Source organism: Thunnus albacares, chromosome 8, assembly GCF_914725855.1.
Source record: "Thunnus albacares chromosome 8, fThuAlb1.1, whole genome shotgun sequence".
Taxonomy (NCBI): Eukaryota; Metazoa; Chordata; class Actinopteri; order Scombriformes; family Scombridae; genus Thunnus; species Thunnus albacares.
Window position 1 is genome coordinate 17,445,681 of NC_058113.1, and position 22,614 is coordinate 17,468,294.

General features: G+C 41.2%; 1 protein-coding gene across 5 annotated transcripts in view; it reads left to right on the forward strand.

The window, feature by feature from the left end:
• Positions 1-22,169, forward strand: part of nbeal2 (neurobeachin-like 2) — a 37,250-nt gene extending 15,081 nt beyond the window's left edge. For 4 of the 5 annotated variants that reach the window (XM_044359216.1, XM_044359219.1, XM_044359218.1 and 1 more), the window contains 42 exons: positions 40-172; positions 495-614; positions 718-1,048; positions 1,238-1,320; positions 1,448-1,540; positions 1,806-1,974; positions 3,054-3,187; positions 4,255-4,408; positions 4,708-4,810; positions 5,013-5,163; positions 5,427-5,582; positions 5,692-5,851; positions 6,600-6,688; positions 6,806-7,516; positions 7,639-7,823; positions 8,024-8,180; positions 9,943-10,086; positions 11,283-11,606; positions 13,209-13,358; positions 13,458-13,615; positions 13,849-13,973; positions 14,068-14,185; positions 14,429-14,586; positions 14,682-14,815; positions 14,917-15,024; positions 15,117-15,212; positions 15,340-15,464; positions 15,823-15,963; positions 16,049-16,179; positions 16,329-16,438; positions 16,559-16,676; positions 16,797-16,894; positions 16,984-17,097; positions 17,185-17,271; positions 17,399-17,508; positions 18,137-18,309; positions 18,403-18,497; positions 18,616-18,732; positions 19,252-19,413; positions 19,518-19,666; positions 19,788-19,923; positions 20,129-22,169. In XM_044359216.1, coding sequence (XP_044215151.1) covers positions 40-172; positions 495-614; positions 718-1,048; positions 1,238-1,320; positions 1,448-1,540; positions 1,806-1,974; positions 3,054-3,187; positions 4,255-4,408; positions 4,708-4,810; positions 5,013-5,163; positions 5,427-5,582; positions 5,692-5,851; positions 6,600-6,688; positions 6,806-7,516; positions 7,639-7,823; positions 8,024-8,180; positions 9,943-10,086; positions 11,283-11,606; positions 13,209-13,358; positions 13,458-13,615; positions 13,849-13,973; positions 14,068-14,185; positions 14,429-14,586; positions 14,682-14,815; positions 14,917-15,024; positions 15,117-15,212; positions 15,340-15,464; positions 15,823-15,963; positions 16,049-16,179; positions 16,329-16,438; positions 16,559-16,676; positions 16,797-16,894; positions 16,984-17,097; positions 17,185-17,271; positions 17,399-17,508; positions 18,137-18,309; positions 18,403-18,497; positions 18,616-18,732; positions 19,252-19,413; positions 19,518-19,666; positions 19,788-19,923; positions 20,129-20,236 — 6,418 coding nt within the window. In that variant the 3' untranslated portion in view covers positions 20,237-22,169. The remainder of the gene's footprint in view (positions 1-39; positions 173-494; positions 615-717; positions 1,049-1,237; positions 1,321-1,447; positions 1,541-1,805; positions 1,975-3,053; positions 3,188-4,254; positions 4,409-4,707; positions 4,811-5,012; positions 5,164-5,426; positions 5,583-5,691; positions 5,852-6,599; positions 6,689-6,805; positions 7,517-7,638; positions 7,824-8,023; positions 8,181-9,942; positions 10,087-11,282; positions 11,607-13,208; positions 13,359-13,457; positions 13,616-13,848; positions 13,974-14,067; positions 14,186-14,428; positions 14,587-14,681; positions 14,816-14,916; positions 15,025-15,116; positions 15,213-15,339; positions 15,465-15,822; positions 15,964-16,048; positions 16,180-16,328; positions 16,439-16,558; positions 16,677-16,796; positions 16,895-16,983; positions 17,098-17,184; positions 17,272-17,398; positions 17,509-18,136; positions 18,310-18,402; positions 18,498-18,615; positions 18,733-19,251; positions 19,414-19,517; positions 19,667-19,787; positions 19,924-20,128) is intronic. The other variant, XM_044359217.1, reaches the window with a different exon arrangement.
• Positions 22,170-22,614: the final 445 nt, after the last annotated feature.

Consider the following 22,614-nt stretch of genomic DNA (forward strand, 5'->3'; position numbering starts at 1 on the left):
TCTATTCCAATTTTTGACAACCTGTTTTCTTCTGTAAAGTTTCTTCACAGCAAGTGGGACTGGGCTAGAAGCCTTCTTCACCATGGAGGGTGTGCTGGTTGTGGCTGTTTGCACTAAGAAAGATTACATGGCTGTCGCGCTGCCAGAGTACCCACTAGCTGACTCCTGCTGGGTAAGTGTGGACACACATAGTACAGTTAGGATTTTGGCCACACATTTGGTCTCATTTACCCTGTCCCAAATAAAAAAAGATTATATCAAGGAGAAAATCACACATCATTTTCCTCTGCACTGTTGTCAGAGCCTGTAACCTTGGAGCATAATTATTGTCAGAAAATGGAGTGCACCTCCTGAAGAGACAAATAGCAAGAGAAGGTTGAATTAAAGCACAAAAATGTACCTTTGTAAGCACTGAACCTCTAGCACAAAATTAGCATTTTTAGTGTTGACATCATTCAAATTTTGTGTGCTCTTTGCTGTCATCCTCATCACAGCATTCGGTGGCTATAGTCCATATCCCAGGCCGCCGTCCTTTTGGCCAGAACGTTGTCACCATCTACATCGATGGAGAGCAGCGCAAAACTGCTCAGCTTCGCTTTCCATCTTTCAGTGAGGTAACTTAAATAGCTATCTAATGTATCCTAGTCATGGACATATATTATCACTGAATAGTTATCAGTCTGACGTCATCCCCCCTCCTCCATCTTTCCCCTCAAGCCTTTTACCTCCTGCTGCATCGGCTCTGCAGGCCACCGAACCACTACCACCACTACCTCCCCCAATCTGCCTACAACCTCATGCTCCAGCCCGTCACCCGAGTTTGCCTTCCCTGCCCACGCCCCCTCCCTCATCCGTTCCCAGTCCTTTCCAGCCACCTTTGCAGGAGGCCGCTGGGGGTCTTTGGGTGACTCCCCAGTGCAAACCATCCCGGCGGGACTCCAGGATACAGAATGGGGAACACCCACGTCTCTGGATGGGCTCCTGGGCACTGCCTTCATTTGCCATGAGGCTCTGCAGCAAACTCACACAAGAGCTCTACATGCTGCAGGTAGGTTGTTGTACACATTATACACATTGAGCATTTCACTTTGTTTTAGCCTTTAGCTCTTCCAGAATCACCAGACAGAAGACAGAAAATCACAGTTGAAAGAATATTCCTGTGACCATTGAAAACAGGAGTATTTTTCATGTGTTTGCATATTTCATGACCTACACTGCTTTCTGCTCTCTGTTACAGGCCCCAATCACGTGTCCTTATTCAAAGTGGATGGAGAGATATCTGATCTGAACAGCAAGCTTCTGCTCTACTACACTCCACAGGTGACTCACTGAAATTCAAGAAAGACGTAAAGATATATTATATTGCACTACTGTTATTTAGATATTATAAATAATAGCAGTAAACATTGTTGTGTGTGTGTGTGTGTGTGTGTGCGCGCGTGTGCAGGCCTTCAAGAGCCAGATATGTCTGGACCTGTCTCCTAATCACCAATATGATGGCAGGCTGACAGGACACAGAGTAGTGAACTGGGACATCAAGGTTAGATATCCAACTATTTAAATTTTCATGAATATGATTCTAACTTTTAAGTTAGAAGTGACTTTTCTGTCATGATGTGTCTCTGCTCATCACCTTCATTTTGTAGATGCTTTCTACTACTGCTGACTTTTTTAACCTTTTCCATTTAAATTGTTTACACCGCAGCTTCCTTCCTCGCCATCTCCCCTTTGTGAATTTTGTCTGCAATATGTGTAATCTGTACTGAAGTTGATAAATGAAAGTTATGTGTATCTTTTCCCTGCAGGATGTTGTAAATGTGGTAGGAGGTATCGGGGTTTTGCTGCCCCTGCTCGAACAAGTATGTGAAGCCGAGCAGGTTTACAATGGCGGTCAGGAGATCTCAGACCTGCTCGGACCAGAGCTCACCTCCCCTCGAGGCCCCTCCATGCTGCTGCCGCTGAACAAGTCCGCAGGTCAGTTCATGTTTAGTTCAGCTGCACGGGTTGTTCCTTGCACTGTATGTTAGATACAATAATAGCATCTTCATGACAAGGTTGGTTCACCCAAATGCCAAAAAAACCCACATTTTCTCACTCGTCCTTTGTAGCGTCTAATCATGCAGATAGTTTAGATTTTATTTGCCTGTAGGTTTTGAGATATCTGTTGTTCAGATGAATGTAGTATAATGTCTTGTGCTTACATGGCATTTTAAAAATTGAACAGCAGTGTGTCTTTCCACAAACAGTGTCCCCATTTCTCAGACCTCAATGTTGACAGTTTTCACTGGAACAACTTTTTACAGAAGAAATAGTCCCTGTGAAAACTGTTGACAGCATGTTGTGTGGATTATCCAAAGGAACACCTCCATTGTATTTGGATGTAGGCAGAAATCTGATATCTCAAAACCTGTCCAAATATATCTAAAGCTATATGCATGGAAAGATACCACTACAAGTGGGTGAGGAAAATATGTTTTCTCTTAATTTTGGTGAGTACATTATGATGAACATTACATTGCATTTTCAGTTGTATTTTAAAAAGTAACTCTGCTGTTCCTCTGTCATCCCTTTGTTTATTTGTAAGTGCTAAGCATTATTTTCGATGCAGTTCAGACTCTAAAGATGTTTTGAAACGCTGTGAATCAGAGTCTACACATGGTGCTCGATGAATCAAGGATAAACAGGATGTGCTAGATAGTCAAAGGGAGACATTCTATAATATATAGCAGACAAACATAGTACTGATAGTGAAATCAATGCTAACAGGTTAAATGTCAGAAGCAGCACGGGCACACTGAGTCATAACATATGCTAGAAGAATTGCAGTTCAGTTGCCCGTTGTGCTTTAGTGGTCATGAATCTAACGTAAACAAAATGAGACAAATGGAACAAACACTCAACAGAGGAGAGACATATATCATGACTTATGACTCATGACTCATCCTGAGATATGATAATGTCAATAAAGCTGCTTTGTGATGCATATATATATACGACTGTGGGTAACACAGGAAATCTTAAAAGTTGTTTTGCCCTATTTTTTTTTCTTTCAGAGGGCAGACTAGAGAGAAACAGCATTGCTGCCTTCCTGCTGATGGTGAAAAACTTGATTCGTCATCACCCTGTCAATCAGGAGAGCCTGCTGCAATGCCACGGGCCAAGCATCATAGGAGCCATGCTAAGCAAAGTAAGTGTTGCAGCAAGCGGGAACTAATTGCGAGAAGAAGTGATTAGCATTTGAAAACGAATATTTGACCTTTTCCATTGTATTGCTGCTGTGTAATTGCTGCATAATGAATGGGTATGGTGTTGTTGAAACAGTAGAGGTTCTTTCAGAATGATGGTATCACATGTTGTGCAGGGGAATTTATGCAGACTGTTTGGCCTTTCTGACTGAAGACAAAAGAAAAGAGCAACACAATCTGTTGTTTGAAATCTAGGAAAATGATATGAAAATGATGATAGATTAAAACAAATATTATGAATCACACAGTAAAACACAGTAAAAGATGTGGTAGCCAGATTGAGTTGTGATGCTCTGAATTCATTCTGTTCTCAGTTCTGAGAAATCTGCTGATAAATTTTCATGTCTGCTGTGTGGGTCTCTTTTGTGAGATAAAAAATTATTGAGTAATATTGAGAATTACAGACAATGCTGTATACCTACAGAAGGCAAACTTTGCTGTATTTGATGTTGTGCTACGTCAAAGGTTTTCATTGCCTTGTGATGGACAATAAAGTCTTGATTTAATGCAAATGTCATTTGTCAGTTGAGCCCTCCAAAGGTGCAGTAGGCCTAATTTGGTGAGGCATGTGCAGCAGAAATTATTTCTTTAGATGCATAAATGAACGTGCTTTAGTTCAGAAGTTTAATTTGTCATACAGTGTTAATAGATGTCAATCTTTGAGGGGTGCAGCCAATCAGGTGTTGCACTGGTGCAGCACAGACATGCTGCTTGTTTGACAGGATATGTTGAAATATATGACGTTAAGGAGGAGCATCCTGTAAGGAAACTGTGTCCCAATAATCACATGGCCAAGTCTGGCAGCAACAGAGGCAGAAACTCACATACAGTTCAGTATATATGCTACACAAACACTTGTATTATATGTGCACTCTTAAAGCAGCACTTCTTTAAGTGTTTCTAAAAACAGACACACAAACCCTCGTACTCAGATGAAACCACATAAATTGAAACATACTTAGACACAAAAACACTTTAACCCGCCTCCTCTCTGCTTCCTCTGCTGCAGATTCCAGGCAGCATGATGGACATGAACGTTTTTATGGCATGTCAGCTGTTGCTGGAGCAGGTAACAGGCAACAGCCCACTTCTGCAGCAACTCTACCAGCACCTGCTCTTTGATTTCCGAATCTGGACTAAAAGCCATTTCGCCGTTTGTCTGGGTAAGGCATAAGTAGCCCTCACCTTGTTGAGTAACACACCTGTGAACCTTTTCATGTCTGCCAAAGCTGTTTGTGTCCCTTTTATATGTATATGCACACCAAGACTGAAAGGAGCAAGAGGAGGCTAAAAGCGCCATAGAGCAGAAATAGAATACATTAATGTTTGGAGTTCAGGCAGTGGGAAAGATTAAAAGTAAACCTGGGCACTTCAGTACCCTGTTTTATAAATTAATGCACTTCGCATATTGGTTTGACATTTCTAAATGCCAAACTGAAAGGAGATTCTTTTTCTTCTAAAGCTCATGTCCAGTACCTGTCATCTGTGATAAACAAAGGCAAGCAGCGCATGAAGAGGAAATATGGGGTTCAATACATTCTGGATACCATTCGCACGTACTACAGGTGAACCTTTGACATCCACAATATGGTTTTCTATTAAGACACAGTTTCCCACCACAATGTATATCAAATTTTATTGAAACTGCATTTGAGTTGTTATAAGGTCTTCATAGACGTTTATATTTGTTCTTGACTCTTTTATACAGTGACTTTGCTCATGAGAAGGGTTATTTATTTCTTTACTAACATCGTTGGTGATTTGTAGTGTGGAGAAAGATGGCAGCAGCCTGTCTGATGAGAAGCAGACGATTCAGACTTCTCTGTTTGCCTTGCTGAAAGACTTTCTCAAGTCTCCTACGCCAGAGGAGCTTCACAGTGTCCTCGCCTATATTCTGACTGTAGGAGAGGAGCAACAGGTAGTGAAAATATGTCTTATCTCTGATTTTCTTCAGGGAGTTTAATACTATACTATATTTGACCTGTGCTATTTCACTTCCAGTCCCCAAATGCTCTACCTGATCATCAGCACTTCCTTTTTATCTTCATGTTTTTGCATCTTCAAACTTTCTCCCTCTTATAACCACTTGAAACCTTTCCATCCCTGTAATCCACGTTTCTTGCTGTATTTCCTCCTCCACATCTTCCATCTGTCCTCATCATGCATTCCACTGTCAATCAGGTGGTGAGAGCCTTGGACGTCTTGTACGAGCTCTTGCGGAGCAGCCCTCCTCGTGAGCAGGTGCAGGCCGTGCTGCTGGAGTGGGGCGTGGAGCAGCTTTACAGTCTGCTGCTCAACCCGAGCTTCGGAGACGAAGCCAGAGAGAGGGTCTTCAGGGTGAGAGCAACTGACCGGACCTATTCTCAGCATAGCTCAATATAACACTTGACAGTCACTTGCCTTTCATTATGACAAATTTGTTCCACTTTTTATCTTTTTGTTACAGGTTCTATACAAAATCCTCAAGAGTGAGCGAGTGTCGGAGCGCAACAAGCAGCGCATTAAGCTGAAGGATTTCGGCTATCTTGGCCTGGTTTGTTTTCTTGAAGACATTCCCGTAACCATGACGACTGTGCGATGTCTGTATGAGCAGGTCCTTGCTACAGGTAATGAAACAGATTTGTCCCTAATGAGCTTGAAATGGATGATAAAGAACTTAGACACTAAACATCCTTAGTTATAAATTAATGAGTTTAAAGCTCCAAATCTCATCTGTTTTATGATGAGTTTGATTCTAATAGTTATTTTGTTAAATTCTGTAACTCATTATTTTACAAGTTCGGAAACTTTTCATTTTCTAATATTTCATCTTACATTTCCTTGACAAAACTGTCATGTGACATTAATTATAGGTAAAACAGAGTCAGTGTTCAGATGTTACGTTTCCAGTTAATCACTTCCCAATAAATGCTAAGCTAGCGTCACTTAAAGTATTTTAGTCAGTGCAAATCAGGTCCACTGAACATGCAAAAATGTGAAATTTGACAACAGGCAAGCATATAATTCAATGTGTATGAACAATTAAGTTTCCAATAATTAATGGATAATGAATGAATATTTATTTGAGTTTAAATGGAGCAATTCTTTAAAGGAATCTGCTCATATACTCAACACAACTAGCTAAACAAATTAAAATAACTTTCAAACAATTGTTAGGAAATAAAGGAAAGAAAACTAAATCCTGCTTGGTGCATATCCTAGAAATACCTCACAACACCTGTAAAACCAAGATCTTTCTAATTTTAGAAGAGAATAAGTGGTTTTATGAAGGATCCCATCACTCATTGTTAGAAGCTGATTGCAGAATGTTTTCAGTGACTGTTAAACAAAATAAAACTTGCTGCTTCCCCACAGATGCGAGCCCTAACTTCAGAGACCTTCTGGCTGTGATCGGTCTGTCCCATCAAGCTGAGCTCACTGTTCGCTTGGATGTCTGTCGCAAGGTCAGTCTGCTAGCATAATTCATGCTCCGCTTGAAGTGTGAAGTTTCCTCCTAAGCATTTTTATAGCCTCGGTAATGAAAACAAGCTCTCACCCTGTCTTCTCGGGATTTCCCCCAGCTCTTTCATCTGATCTACTCCAATGAGGATTATGTGAAGCAGCTCGCTAAACAGCCTGGCTGGCAGGATGTTCTTACCAAGCTCTACGTAAAAGAGTCCTACGAGTCCCACGCTGCCAGCCTCGCAGGCTCCAGCACCCACAGTTCCTTTGAGCCAAACTACCGGCCTCCACTGCGCAGGGATCAGTCCCTGGTCATAGAGGACGCTCGCACGGAAGTCTTCCTGAGCTACCACACCTCGCAAGACATCGAGGACGAGGAGGAGGAGGATGAAGGTGGTCAGCGGGACATCTCAGAAGGGTTCTCCGATTTATCCCAGTCACCTCCTAGTGGAGGTGGAGGCACGCTGAAGAACTTCACGGGCTCCCTCCATTTCAAGTCGTTTGATTCAGTGGACCAGGAGAGTCACTCGTCCTCCCTCTCCAATGCAGTTGATATCACTTCGTCTCGCCCCGATGACGAGGGGAGAGACTACCAGCCCCTCTCCCCCTTCGGTTCACCCTTTGATTTAGAGCTAAGCGGTGTGGGAGAGACTGGTACACACACTCCTGCGGGTAGTCTGACAAACACACCATCCCCTCTAGAGCACTGCAAACCCTTTCCACCGCTCAGACCCAGGAAGAGCTCCAGTCTATCCAACGTGCTGGACGACACCAGCTATGGGACAGATCCTCCAACTGGAGACACAATCTCTAATACGTCCAACCCACAGGTATGGCTGCTTCCTCAGCTCAGATTTCACTAATATTTCAAGCGTAATTGTGATCTGATCATGCTCTTTGTAGTTTTGTTTGAGTCTTTTTCCATGAGGACTGAATGTTGTTTGTGTTACAGCAGACCCCAGAGGAGGAGCTGTGTAACCTGCTCACCAACATCGTCTTCTCCGTGCTGTGGAGCGGCAGCGGGGCAGAGGGCACCGGGGATGTGGTGTGGAGAGAAAGAGGGCAGGTCTTCTCTGTTCTCACCAAACTGGGCTCCTCCTGCCAACTGGTTCGCCCGCCTGATGACATCAGACGCAGGTCAGCAACACTCATTTAAATTTTATTTCCCTCAGAGTACAAACGCAGTGAAATGGCGGTGAACCTGTGAACTGCAATGGAAAAAGAAATTGAACCACAGCTTTGCTACCTGTGTCATCTTTTGTCCAGATATCCAGAAATATTATCATGTCATACTTCGGTGAAATATTTTAAGTCTTGTTTGTCACTCTGTGTGCCAGTCTGTTGGAGATGATGCTGGAATCGTCTTTGTCAGACCTGAGGGACGCCCAGGGAGTGTCTCTGCCTTTCTGTCCCAGCCTGGTGAGGCTCCTCAGGCTGCTGCAGGACGTCCTCTTTGCTGAGGGTACAGACAATTACACACTGTGGAGTGAAAAGGTAAGTCACATACCCCACCTAACACATATGATCTGCCCACTGATTTAAGCATTATGAACACGTTGCCAAGCATTTGTAGCACAAATTATATTAAGATATCACATTTCTCTGGTGTTTCCTTCGTCATCCTCAGTCCACATGCTTTTATCTTTAAACCTTATCTTGTCTTTGGACTGGCTGATCAAAAAATGATAATGATTGAATGAAAATATTCTGGGGAAAATCAGATACCTGAAAAAAGTTTGATTTCATTGTTTGAAACCCACATACAGCAGCTCAGAAATTGATTGTTGTCCAACAACAACAACATTTTTTTTAAAAATTGAGCTTGTAGGTCTTGATAAGGTAGTGAATCACAATTCCTCACTATGTTGGGTGTCTTTTGTAGTCTCTCTTTGCCATGAGAATTGCTTACATTAGTAAATCTGTACAGACTGAAAGAGTACTACATACCAACATAAGGCAGGCTGCTCACTTGCTCACTGTAAACACCCAGCACCAGTGGAATTTAAAGATCCCCTCCAGACATGTTTTAAGATGTATATAAAATACTCTACTTTGAATAATGATTTTTGTTTAATATGTTTTTTCTTCAAAAAAAGTTAATTTATCTTGTTAAAATCCTCAAAATTACATCTACTCTTTCTCTCTCATTAAAAATTCCAGTGTCTATAAATGTGCAGATACATTTAATTTCAATTTCAAGTTTAACTGCTGAACACAAGATGTGTCTTAGTTCACTGAAAAGTCATTTTTCAGTATTTGTACACTGGAGATTTCAAGTTTCCACATCACACTTGTGTAAGTTGAATATTGGACCAAGATTAGCTCCAAACTATTTGTGATGTCACAAATCCTGCTTGTAGGCATTAAAATTAGATTTTCATGGAGCTCAGAGAAACTTTCCACTTCCAGCAGATGAATGTGAAAACAGCCTTCTAGTGTGAAACTCTGCACATACATCATTCTGCACAGTGATGCTCAAACACCCAACAGGAGGAACAAGAAGAAAAATGCATTTTTGAGTGGAGGAGGGACTTTAAATTCTAGATGAATTACAAATACTCTGTCTGTCAGTTAAACAAGGTGCTTTTTTGATGCAAATTTATATCCCTTTTTGACATAAAGCAATACAGCAGATTTCTGTAGAGTCTGAGCTGGATTAACATTTTAAAATGCTGAGTGCAGATCAGTCAAGGGTTTGTCTTCCAAGAAATGTGATTATACTTATATCCAATGTCTCAATATTAATGTGGTATCATTGAAGTTTTACACATAAAAAAACTGAGAACTGTCACTTATGTACTTATTTAAAAGTAACATTACAATGTATGCAGTTCTCATGATATAAAATTATTCAGAGGCACAATGAATCTTTGAAAGATTGCATCATCAGGGTGTGATGATGTCATTTTGTTGACTCAGGCATTAGATAAGTCAATAAAATATGAATTATGTTGCAATTAAATGCATCAGTGCCTGAAGTCATTACACCCTTAAGCATTCAATAGAAAGTGAGGGGAGCTGGGTGCGGTTGTTGTCAGTTACAAGTTCAGCATCGGTGGAAATTTTCCTGTTGTGACTTACTGGAGGGTGGAGAGCCACAGCTGGGTGTAGGTAGTAGGTTATGAGTCACTGTTTTAAATGCAGGTTAAGCTGTAGTTCATGTGCTGAATGGCTTTAGGTTGTTATAGATGCTCCAATGTGTGGAAACAGGTCTATTCTTTTGTTGTTGAGTCCTTTGTTGACGGCTGTGTTGCAGATCTTTGAGGGGGTGGTGAACCTGCTGGACAGGTTGCAGGCCTGGCACAGCACCCCTGGAAGCCCCGGGAACACCGAACTGAAGGAAATGGCCCAGATAGGCCTGCGTATCATCACCGGCTATATCCAACAGCAGCACTCACAGGTCAGCTGTGCCCACAACTTGTCCTGTCTATCACCCTATCAAGTATCAGCACATCACTATAAATATGAAATATCTCTCACTGTGCATGTCTTTCACAGCATAAGCACCTATACAATTGAACATTGCAGAAAAGGCGTTCTCTATATTTATGTAGCATGATAAGCTCACAGAGATAAAGCCAGTTTAGAAATACCAAGCCTTCTATGGGTTTCTTTTCAAAGACATTGCAGTCATTCCTCTTAGGGAGTGTTCTGTATGAAAGGGCAGCTCCTCTCAGAGTTATGACTCTTGCTGCTGCTGCTGCTCTTGCTGGAGGATTATGGGATCGAGCGAGTGGTCATAAATTAACTGACCATAAGGCTTTCCATCACATGCTCCTGATTGTGTTCATCTGCAAAGTAGTAGAACTCCCCCTAAAGCCATTTTGTTTTTCAAAATGTCAAGTTCGTAATGAATTAACATAATTGCACTCTGACATCACAGCTGTGGGTCTCTTAAAAAAAAAAAAAAAAAGCCTGGAGGTACTTTAAATAAAAAGAAAAGAAGCACTAACACAGCTGTATTAATTTCAGTGGTGGAATGTGAATAAGTACATTTACTTAAGTACTGCACTTAAGGACAAAAATGAGATATTTGTAGTTATGACAGATTTATGCTACATTATACTTTATATTTTTTACTTCACTACATTTATCTGACAGATGTAGTTAATTTGCAGATTGAGATCATACAAAACATATGATAATCTTATAAATTTGGATTGTTATAAATAGATTAAACTCCCCAACATCATGTAAAATAGTTCAAATTAGCTCTCCCTCAATTAAATACAATAGTAAAACACTAATTATAAAATAATCCATTAGTACTAACAATCCAGTAATATATATAGAAATATATAGTAATTTAACAGTCACAGGGGCTATTTTCCTGCACACTGAGTGCTTTTACTCCTGATACTTTAAGTACACTTTGCTGATAATACTTATGTACTTTCACTTGAGTGTAATTTTGAATGCAGAATCTTTACTTGTAATGTAATATGTGGTTTTGTTAAGGGTCTGAATGCTCGTCCTCTGAAGTTCTGTCCAGTCTATGAAAAATAAGTGAAATAAATATCATCTCTTTTCATATACTGTATGGTTCGGCTTTCAGTTAGAAGTATGGCGAGTAATTCACCTCCTGTCCCTCTTCAGGTGTGTGTGATGGCCTTCGTGAAGCTCCACAGCCTGCTCCAGACAGTGCTGTGTCTGAGCTGGGAGGAGGTGTGCTTCCTGCTGGGACAGCTTGGTGCCCCCCTGTGGCCAGGAGGTGTAATGGATGGCACCAACTGTGGGCACCCCGAGACTTTCTCCCAGCTGGTGCCCATCGTGCGTACGCTGCTTGACCAGCATGCCGACCCCACCACCCTCCAGAATCTGCTGCCAAACCTACCCATCACCAATGGCAGCACCACCTTTGCCCAAGACCTGAAGGCTTACTGTCACACACTGGAGTGGCAAGGGTTTTACCAGCAGCAGGTCAGTGTGTTGGTTGACATTGTGCATTTAAAAATAGATTTATTTTTTGTTTAGGGGGTCTAGAGAGGGTCCTCCTTAGTCTTTGGTATGACTAAGCAGGTATGATCAACCATTCGCACTCAGATATGGCTCGGTTTGTTTAAATTAATGGACACTCAGGATTTTCCCAACCTTACCTTCTGGTCTGACCATTTACCTCCCTGTGGGTGGCTGAGAAGGCGAACGCAAAGTTTTAAAAAATGCTATCAGAAGTTTAGAAAGAAAATAACAGACCTAAACTCCCCAATCTTTCCTGATTGACCTCTAATGTATTTTAAGCATAGATCAGTTTATGCTCGAACTTGAAGCTAAGATATTTTATGAACTGATGCCAAACAGACACGCTCCCCACTAGCTGAGTGGTGGATTTATCATTGCTCTGTGTGACAGTGCATGTTCATAAATCTGTTTTGTTTAGATTACTTTTGTATACGGATCCCGCAATACATTAAACAGTATGGCATAACTTTGGCTGCCAGGACAGTGTCAACACTTGGCCAAGACTGATTTCTCATCCACTGAGTGAACATATACTATATATCTGACTGTTTGTGTGTGTGTGTTTGCAGTTTATTTATAGAGCTTGTGTGTATTTGTTATAAGTGTGTATATATAGGGTAATTCTATACATTTATGTACTTTTATACAATATAAAAGAGAAAAAAAAACTGTAGATAAGTTACGAAAGGAAGCAGCTATTAAAATATCTTCTCCAATACAATAAATAAATAGAGGGAAAGTTAGTGAAATGGTGTGTTGCCTTCCCTGTCTCTCATGTGCACATTGAGAATCAGCTTGTTTTATGCATCTAACATATTCTTTAGGTTTTGTGGTCCCTGGAATCCCTGGTTGTAAATTACCTTTACACATTAAATCAAAACTATACAGCCATGCTAGCTGCTCTATGAGGCTGTCATTAGGCAGCATATGCGATAGTGCTCACATTATACGCCTGATATTTAGCAGGTATAATGTTACCATGTTCACCATCATAGTTAAACATTTTATTATCCCAACTTGTTAAACAAAGCACTCCTGTAAGCTCTCAGTGAGTTTCCCCTGTATATATAAAGGTTTATATATTAGTATAGCCTGACCAATATACAGGATTCTTGAGGCCAATACCAATATTTATATTTAAGAGTTTAAAACATCTATCAGTTACCACTAAATGTACAGCTGAGGTTGATGGGAATGTCATTAGTTTTGCAGGTATTTGATCATAAACCAAAGAACTGGAGCTAGATGAAAAGTCAAGGGATCACCAAAGTCAGGAGGCTTTTTCCTCTTTGGGCCGTGAATGTCTACAAAATTTCATGTCAAATTACAGCTTATAGGAAACTTGGAAGTGTAAACTTATCATTCAACTTACAGTATAATTTCTATAAATGATTACTGATGATTGTTTTGTTTGTGGGTAGTATGTTGTCACCTGTTAACCTGGATGACTGGTCTGCATCTTTGAATCAACGCTTTTTAATTTATTGTGTTGTGATTGACATTTCTATAGTTTTATATTTTAATGTTATTGTTTGACTTCCTTCTCAAAATATTTGTCTCAAGGTTCAGCCTACCATGGAGCAGTACAAACTGGACACATTTGGGAGGAGCCATGACATCATGTCCAATTTCTGGAATTCCTGCTTTGACGACCTGATGAGTACGGCTTTTAGACGGGACAAAGACAGATCAGACAGCAAATCTAAGTTTCAGGTCACAAGAACTTTTAGGCTCCTCATTATGAGCTGTGTCACATAAAAGATTACTTTCAGATTACTGATCTGATACTTGTGTCTGTCTGTGTGATAACAGGAAGTGATTGTCGACCCCTACCTGAAGCGAGTCAGAAGTGAGAACAACCGGTACCTCATTTGTCAGAAGCAGAGCTCCAGCCAGCAGGGGGTGGTGTGGCAGCACTGGAAAGCTCTCCGCAGGCTTTTGACCAGTGAGAGAGGAGCATGGGCCAAGAGGTAACCTCTGACTTAACCAGTATTTCTATTTAAATTCTCTCATGTCATTCCATCTGAAAGGAAACTGTGTATTGCCAGTGGCCTCCAGGATATATTTTGCCTGCAGCATGGAAAGTCTATGGCCTTAAGTTGTACAAAAAATACATATTACAAACATACAGAGGCTGTACTGACCCTTTGCTGTTCCTTCCTGCCCACAATGTGCTGAATTGTAATTTCTTTTTTAACATCAGAGTTCAGCCTGAGGTAAAGTGGAAATTGTCCAATGCAGAGACCTATTCAAAGATGCGTCTCAAACTTGTGCCGAACTACCACTACGACCCTCACAGTGAGGCCAGTGCCCTGAGAGACAACATGGGTATGTCACTGAGTACGAGCACATTCACTTTGCTTTTTTCTCATGAAAGCAAAATGTTACAACGGTGCACTGAAGATTTTGTCATTTTCTGTAGGAGCTGACAGTCCTCGGAGCTCTGAGCCTCTCCCGTTGGCTGTTGCCAAGGAAGCAAAAGTAAGCGACATGGAGGACGATCAGTTAGGTGAAGAGGACCTTGTCTTTCTGGATGACAAGTGAGTCTCTAATTTGCATTGCATTGTGCCAGCATATGTATTTTACAACATTTCTAATGTTTACAATGGCCATAAATATGAACAATAACATGACCAGGAACAACAGGTTTTAAACACTGAATTTTGGGGCTTGAAAGTATTAGAAAAGTTCTTGAATATATTGTCCCAGTGAGTGAAAACCCTGATGTTTGCAAATATGCAGTGCAGAAAATGTAAAGGTTTAACTTTTTCCTATGCTTTCAGGGTGGAAGGAGAGGATGAGAGCCAGAGAGAAAAATTGGTTCTGTCTGAAGACTGTGAACTTATCACCATCGTGGCGGTTGTTCCAGGTCGTCTGGAGGTTACCACACACCACCTTTACTTCTATGACGGCAGCAGTGAGAAAGAAGAGACTGAGGAGGGTAAGAAATATATGTGCTTGTGAACATTTTACAATTTTTCTCTCAGTTCAAAGGGTTCTATCAGAAATGAACAATATCTGTGCCTGTACCTTCAGGAATCGGGTTTGACTTCAAGAGACCTCTGTCTCAGCTCAGAGAAGTCCATTTAAGGCGCTACAACCTGCGACGCTCTGCGCTGGAGCTTTTCTTCATAGACCAGGCTCACTACTTCATCAACTTCAGAAAAAAGGTGATGTTCAACTCCTTCTGCTTATTAATTAGTTAAAATAGATTTGAAATGATGTTGCACTATGAAACAACTCAACAAACTCTTTTTCTCTGCCCTTTCAGGTACGAAACAAAGTGTATTCAAGGATTCTGGGGCTGCGGCCTCCCAACCTGTTTTACTTTGGCTCCCGCTCCCCCCAAGAGCTCCTGAAGGCATCCGGGCTTACACAGGTATTTATTTCTCTCATTTCTCTCTATGAGTTGTTATTATCTGAATTTCACTTCATTGTGATTTACCAATCTGATGTTGATGTGTTGAACAGAAATGGGTTTGCAGAGAAATCTCCAATTTTGAGTATTTGATGCAACTGAACACCATTGCTGGACGCACTTACAACGACCTGTCGCAGTATCCTGTGGTAAGTGCACTGCATTTCCCCTGACAGTGTGTACTACTTCTTAGTATATTTATGATCCCATGATTGCGACAGATGATGCACTTACAGTGTAAAGAGGCGTCATGTTGCAATTTTTGTCTCTCTTCAGTTCCCCTGGGTCCTGTGTGACTACACCTCTCCCACTCTGGATCTCGAGGACCCATCGGTTTTCAGAGACTTGTCCAAACCCATTGGTGTGGTCAACCCTCGCCATGCACAGAATGTCAGAGAAAAGTATGTGGTACTGATGTCCAGTCAAAGTAGTTAGCTATTTTTGACAGAGCAAGGAAATGATGAGAGAATCTGAATCCTTGATGCAGTAGTTTTAAAAAGACAAATCTAGTGAGTTTGCATGTTTTAGCCCGTTATCTAATAATGTGAATTTGGTAGTTACATGGATTCAAGGTTTTTAGTTCAGCAACCAAGTCTTAAGTCTAAGAGATTCCCACAACAGACTGAATACACCAGCAAGAATGACATTTCAGTTGATTGTTGATTATCATAACATCATGAAATGACTGAATGAAGGACACAATTCTAATGCAAAGTCTGGTCCTTCTAATCAATGAGGATGTTTTTTGTCTGTCAATAGATATGAGAGCTTTGAGGACCCAACAGGCACCATTGACAAATTCCACTATGGCACACACTACTCTAATGCAGCAGGAGTCATGCACTACATGATCCGCATGGAGCCATTCACCACCCTGCATATCCAGCTGCAGAGTGGCAGGTGGGAACACTGATAAATGCATGATATTTCATAGAATTTCTTTGTAATCTCTGATCTGATATCAGTACATCTTGTTTTTGTTTAGGTTTGACTGTGCAGACAGACAGTTCCACTCAGTGGCAGCAGCCTGGCAGGCTCGCATGGAGAGTCCAGCTGACGTCAAAGAGCTTATCCCAGAGTTCTTCTACTTCCCAGAGTTCCTGCAGAACATGAATGGTAAGGAAGCTATTGAAATCAACAATAGGAAATTGTATTTTTAGAAAGCAATTAATCTGTTTTGTTTGTTTCAAGATGTATATATGTTAATATAAAAATATTTGTTTAATGAAAGAACCTAATGCATGTGTGCGGCATACTTGCTACAGGCTTCGACCTGGGACATTTGCAGATATCTCAGGACCCGGTGGCAGATGTTCTGCTGCCTTGCTGGGCCACATCAAGAGAAGACTTCATCAGGAAACACAGGAAAGCCCTGGTGAGTGTACACAACCTGAGTCTTAAAACTCACACTGGATTTCAATAATGCATTTGTCTCATGACATCCTGTATAAAGACAACTATTCAAGGTCACAGCAGCTTGTATGTTTAACCCTAGGAATGTGAGCATGTGTCAAGTCACCTCCATGAGTGGATTGACCTGATCTTTGGCTACAAGCAGAGAGGCGAAGAGGCAGTAGATGCCCTCAATGTCTTCTACTACTGTACTTATGAGGGTAAGGCAAGAGCGAGGGCCCTTTCATATCAGTGAAAGAAGAAACATGCAAATAATCAATAATCTTGTATGTCATATCAGCTTGATGATCTGGCTTAATGCATAATTGTCCTTTTTGCAGGTGCAGTAGATCTGGATGCAATTGCCAACGAGACAGAGCGAAAGGCCCTGGAGGGCATCATCAGCAACTTTGGACAGACTCCCTGTCAGCTTCTCAAGGTTTGACTGTCAGACTGATTCACAGCTTCTGCAACAAAATTCTGTTTAAAAAGTAGCACTTTTATATCACATTCCCATCTTCCTTACAGGAGCCTCACCCTCCTCGCATGTCAGCTGAGAATGCAGCTAGGCGGCAGGCCCGCCTGGACACTCTGCCCCTCAATATCTTTGATCAGCTCAGTAAACTACGACCATTTATGGAGGTATAACCTCAGTGCTCTCAAGTCTACTCAAACTTTTACTTTCATGGCCTCAGCAATTATCTAAATCCATGATTATGTGTGCCTCAGGTGGTGAGTGATGGCCTTCCTCTGGTCCAGGCAGTGGTACCGAAGAGCCAGACTCACTCCTTCATCATCCAGGGCTCAGATATACTGGTACGGTTCAATTTGACACTTTGACAAGAGCTAAATGTAAAACTAAACACAGTCATGACGTGACTAAACATTCCTTTAAAATAGTTGCGTTTCATTATTTTCTATCATCCCACTTTTTTCTCTCCAGGTGACTGTGAGCTCAAACGGTTTAATAGGAACACACAGCTGGCTGCCATATGACAAGAACATTGCCAACTACTTCACCTTCACTAAGGACCCCACTTTGACTAATCCAAAGTGAGTGCCCTCTGCAAGCAATTAACTATGTGAAACCCCAATTTTTTTTATTTAAAAATCATATAATAGTAGACACTGGGGAAAAAAGGTTGAAAATACACTGATTGTGTCATGTTGTCAAATGTCAACCATGACTTTGAACATCCTGAATTACTGTTGATAAAATATGTCGACCGCAACCTCCCAGAAATGTAATGAGTGGCTCTCTAATTTTTTTAATGACTTTTTCTGATATTTTTTATTCACAAATCTTCAACCAAGAGCGAATATTCACCATCATCGTTTTTATAGCATTTCAAAAGATGCTCAAGATTGTCCTGACAGCTGGATAGAAGCACAACATCTGTCTAGCTATCTTTTTTATGTCTCTGAAGCTTCAAAGCCTGTTTGATTAATTGAAATTCAGTTTAATGGATCTTATTTTAAACTGACCTTGAATGTGGACGACATAAACACTGAATAAATCAGGACAAAAACCATTTGAGCACTGTAACACATGTTGTAATTTGCAGATGTCGTGACAGTTTAATGTGCTGATTATAAATCTCCTCCGCATTTAGGCTGCAGCTCACTCTCACTTCTTGTTTCAAACTTGCTTTGATCTTTACAAACCCACTTTGTGGTGCAGAACGCAGCGTTTCTTGAGCGGACCTTTCTCTCCCGGTGTGGAGATCAGCGCCCAGGTGCTGGTGGTGTCCAATGACGGACGTCTGCTGTTTAGCGGAGGACACTGGGACTGCAGTCTCCGCATCACCCAACTGGGCAAGGGCAAGCTGGTGGGCAGGATCTGCCGGCACATAGGTGAGCTCTCATTGTCTGATTTCCAAGATATATATAAACTTTTTGGCACATTATTGTTGCGTATTTATTTATATTTTCGTGTGTTCCACAAAGACGTTGTTACTTGCTTGGCTCTGGATCTCTGTGGCATCTACCTCATCTCTGGTTCAAGGGACACATCCTGTATAGTGTGGCAGGTTCTACAGCAGGTAAAGATGTTCATATCTCTCTGTCTGCATGTTTTCTTACTTCTTAGGCATGGTTGTACACATGTGAATAAGTAGAAGCTGGTATCTTCAAAGATGAATTCTCCTTTTTGTCCTTCAGGGTGGCTTCTCCAGTGGCTTGTCTCCTCGGCCGGTGCAGGTCCTCTGTGGACATGACCAGGAGGTCACCTGTGTGGCCATCAGCACTGAACTGAACATGGCTGTCTCAGGGTCAAAGGTCAGAGATGTCTTACTCTCTGTAAACATTTATAAAGTTGCTACAAAACACACAATAGGTGCAATAAGTAACAAATTAATCATGTAGGCTTTTTATCGATTAATCAGCTGATTATTATTATTCAATTAGTTCATTCAACATCTGTTTATAAAAGGTCAGAAAATCAAATAACTTTTTATTTTCTATATGACCAACAGCCCAAAACCCAAAGATATTCAGTTTTCAATAATGAAAAGGCAGCAAATTTTCACTTTTGAGAAGCTTGACAAAAGCATAACAGCATAACAAAATTATCCAAAGGCAAACCACAGTTTTGGCTGACTCTCATTTTCAGAAATTTTCCCCTGTGCTTCTAACTGGTATGAAAATCAGAGAAGATACAGTACAGTCCATCATTTTTAGACTAAATAACATAGTGTCTTTAACAAATAATCATTTTCTGTAAAATCTGGAACAAAGAAAACAAATTATAGGTTACTGACTCTCACTGACCCTCCCTTGCTCTTCACTGCATGTCAGGATGGGACTGTGATAGTGCACACTGTCAGACGAGGCCAGTCCCTGCGAACGCTGAGGCCTCCGGGTGACAGCTGTGTGCCTGCCCAAATCTCAGAGCTCCAGGTGGGCATGGAAGGCCACATTGTGGTACAGACCTCGCTGGAGGAACGCCCTAATAGGAAGGTACATGAATACATACGGTACATTGCATATACAAACACAGGAAGAAATATACTTACACAAGGTTGTGCCTGAGCATAATTCAGAAACTCTGTTTATTCCCACAGGGCAAGTACTCCATCCATGTTTACTCAGTTAACGGCTGTCTGCTGTCTTCCTTCACCATGGAGGAGCAGGTGACTGCTCTCCACTTGGTGTCTGAATACATCATCCTGGGCACCATTCAGGGCAGCCTCCACATAAGAGATTTATGCAGGTAAATGAACCCCAAAATAGTTTGGAGCTTATTATAATGAAAAGTGTTATATGGAATGACAAAATGTAAAGTTGGAAGTGTTGTATGAAAAAAATAAAGTCTTTTATTTTTTGTTTGACAGCCTGGATGCTGCAGTACCGCCCCTGGCCTTGAAGGTCCCCGTGAGGAGTGTGTCTGTCACCAAAGAGTGCAGCCACATCCTCGTGGGACTAGAGGACGGGAAGTTAATAGTGGTGGGGGCAGGGAAGCCAGAGGAGGTGAGAAACAGGACATGAAGTGATTGTGAAATGCAGGAATGGGGTGGTGGTGTATGTTTGTATGTGTGAGTGTGTATGTGTGTGTAGGGGGAGGGGTAATCATATGCTAAATCAGGTTTTTCTGATGATAATTGCGTGTCTTTAGACTAACATCTCTGTTTTAGCCCGCAAGTGAAGATCATCATGTTTTCCTCTCTTGTCTCAGGTTCGCTCAGGACAATTCCCTCGTCGCCTTTGGGGCTCTACACGCCGCATCTCTCAGGTGTCTGCAGGTGAAACTGAGTACAATCCCACTGAGAATGCTGGCAAATGAGACGAGCAATGGCGGATGAACTCTGAAAACTCTGAAATAGCTGCACCACCAAGATGCTCACCAGACTCATTATGGCCTTCCTTTACAAGCTGGGAAACTATCCTCTTCAGCCACTGATCTCTCTGAGAGAGCGACTGTACACTGAGCACTTTTTTTATTCTTAAAATGAGTTGATATTTTATTGCGTATTTCATTAACAGTTGTGCACTGTTTTTAATCAGCATCATTCCAAAGAGTGGCCTTGTTTTGTAGATGGAGGAAGCTCAGTATATGAGATTATGAACTGCTGTTGGACTGTACAGTGAGTCATATTTCAGGGGTGTGACTTGCTCTGATGCACACACAGCCTCAGACACAGAGAGAGGTAACGCTGTGAACTCCCAAGGCTCCGTGTTCTTGACTCTTTTTTTTTTTTTTAGTCAGTCCCTGTGCGGTTGAATGTTCCAAAGCCATTGTTTGGCAATGGCACCTTCTTAAAACTCCTGGAAACTTGAAAACTACAGTAGACATTGCTCGAGATTTCCACATTGCAATACTGGTGAATACCACAAAAGGGTTGACTTTGTAAAGACAGACGCAGGATATCTGCTGTGTCAGGATTTGCTAATCTTTGCACCAGAAGTGCACCACAGTACCGCAGCGTATAATTCTGCATTCCTTTAGGCTCTGAGAAATGTAAAACTGTTACAATTAAAGCAATAACCGCTTTAATGGTCAAGTATGTGAAATATGTTCACTTTTTATCACGATTGTGGAGCTTGGATGCAAAGAAACGCAAGTGGAGAGCCTTCTGTTGCCTTACACAATGGAGTAAAGGTCTTTATAAATGCACAGTTGCTTCTGTAACAGTTTTGTTATTATTCTGTTCACCACATGACTATATCCCTGTTTTATTTGATCTTTAAAAGTGCCTTTTGAAGCTTGTGTCTGGAGCAATGTATAAACACTGAATTCCAATCATGCATTTCTATGTAAGATCACTATGTGTCAGATTTATCCCTGCTGATCTGATTTAAACTCACCTTACTAATCTATTATGACGCAGATGTTGTTAATGAACTCAGTAAACTGCTGGCTGGATGCACATTACAGCTTGTCTGTACTGGTATCATACTGTTTGTGAGGCGCTGAAAACCTCTGAAGACACAATGACGCTGAGACACGTGAGCCAAGAGCCTCTGAGTGAGCTTCAGAGGAATTCACTTCCTGCCAGTTTCTTTTACTGTGGTTGGAACAAAGTGGTTGTTATGCAGTGTCATGGTGGGAGAGAGACAAAGGGAACTATTTGGGTGAACGCGATACCCCTTACATGCTGCACACATACAAATTACTTAGAGATTGTATGTGATGCTCAGAATAACCTAAAGTGTAAGCAAGTGGAAAAGAAACTATGTTTAAAATGTTTGCTTATCAATTCATGGGAGCATATTAATGTAGTACATTCAATCTGTCACATTTGATGTAAAACAATGTGCTGTCTTATAAGGTGTGTTTGTCTGAGGCAGTCTGAATATAGGATTGTTTGCAAAAGCGGCTGTTCAATTACATATTTGCAGTTTGCTTTTTGAATACTGATATCAATTAATGTAACACTGTTCTGTTTTGCTCTAAATGTAATGAATGTAATATTTCACTTAACTATGCAGTAATGCTCAGAGCCTTTGAATTAATCCATGGAGCTCATAATAGACTTTCTTTCAGAATTGGGTCTATACAAAACTTAGGTTTAAATACATGTTGTACATAATGTATCTGATATGAATTCTTGTTTAATTGCCCTGATTTACACTTAAGTAATTACTCAAAAGCCTTAAGTTAAGGCCAGCACTGCCTTGAATTTGGACTTGATCCATTTCTCTTTTATCACTATTATTTAGTCTTTGTATTGTTTTTCAGAAGCTGTTGAAAATACACTTCACTTTTTAAACGTAAAGCAGCCTGTGTTCATTGTAATTTAAAGATGATGACGGGAAATGTGATCATTTCACTTTTTAGCCTGCATGTCTGTCTTTTCTTTATCCACTTGCATTGCACATGTTGCATTCAAAATGTTGCGCTCTGAAAGCCGAACATTTTCTTGAAATTGCCCTAATATGACTGCATACTTCAGGAATCCCCTTCTCTGTGAACCACAGCCCATATCCCGAGGATGATCACCCATTACTGAAAAATGAGCTGTGATTCTTGCGTGAACCACAGCAGGACGGAAACCGATCCGCTGCCACAACTCCTCGATCCAGCTCCTCTACTGTAATCCCAGCCTTGCATGCGTCTGTGATGTTAACCCTATTAGAGTTGAAAAGGTCACAGTGAGCAACGGCACATTTTACTTGAAGAGGAGACTTTGATCTCCTGGTGGGCCGAACATCCTGTCAGGC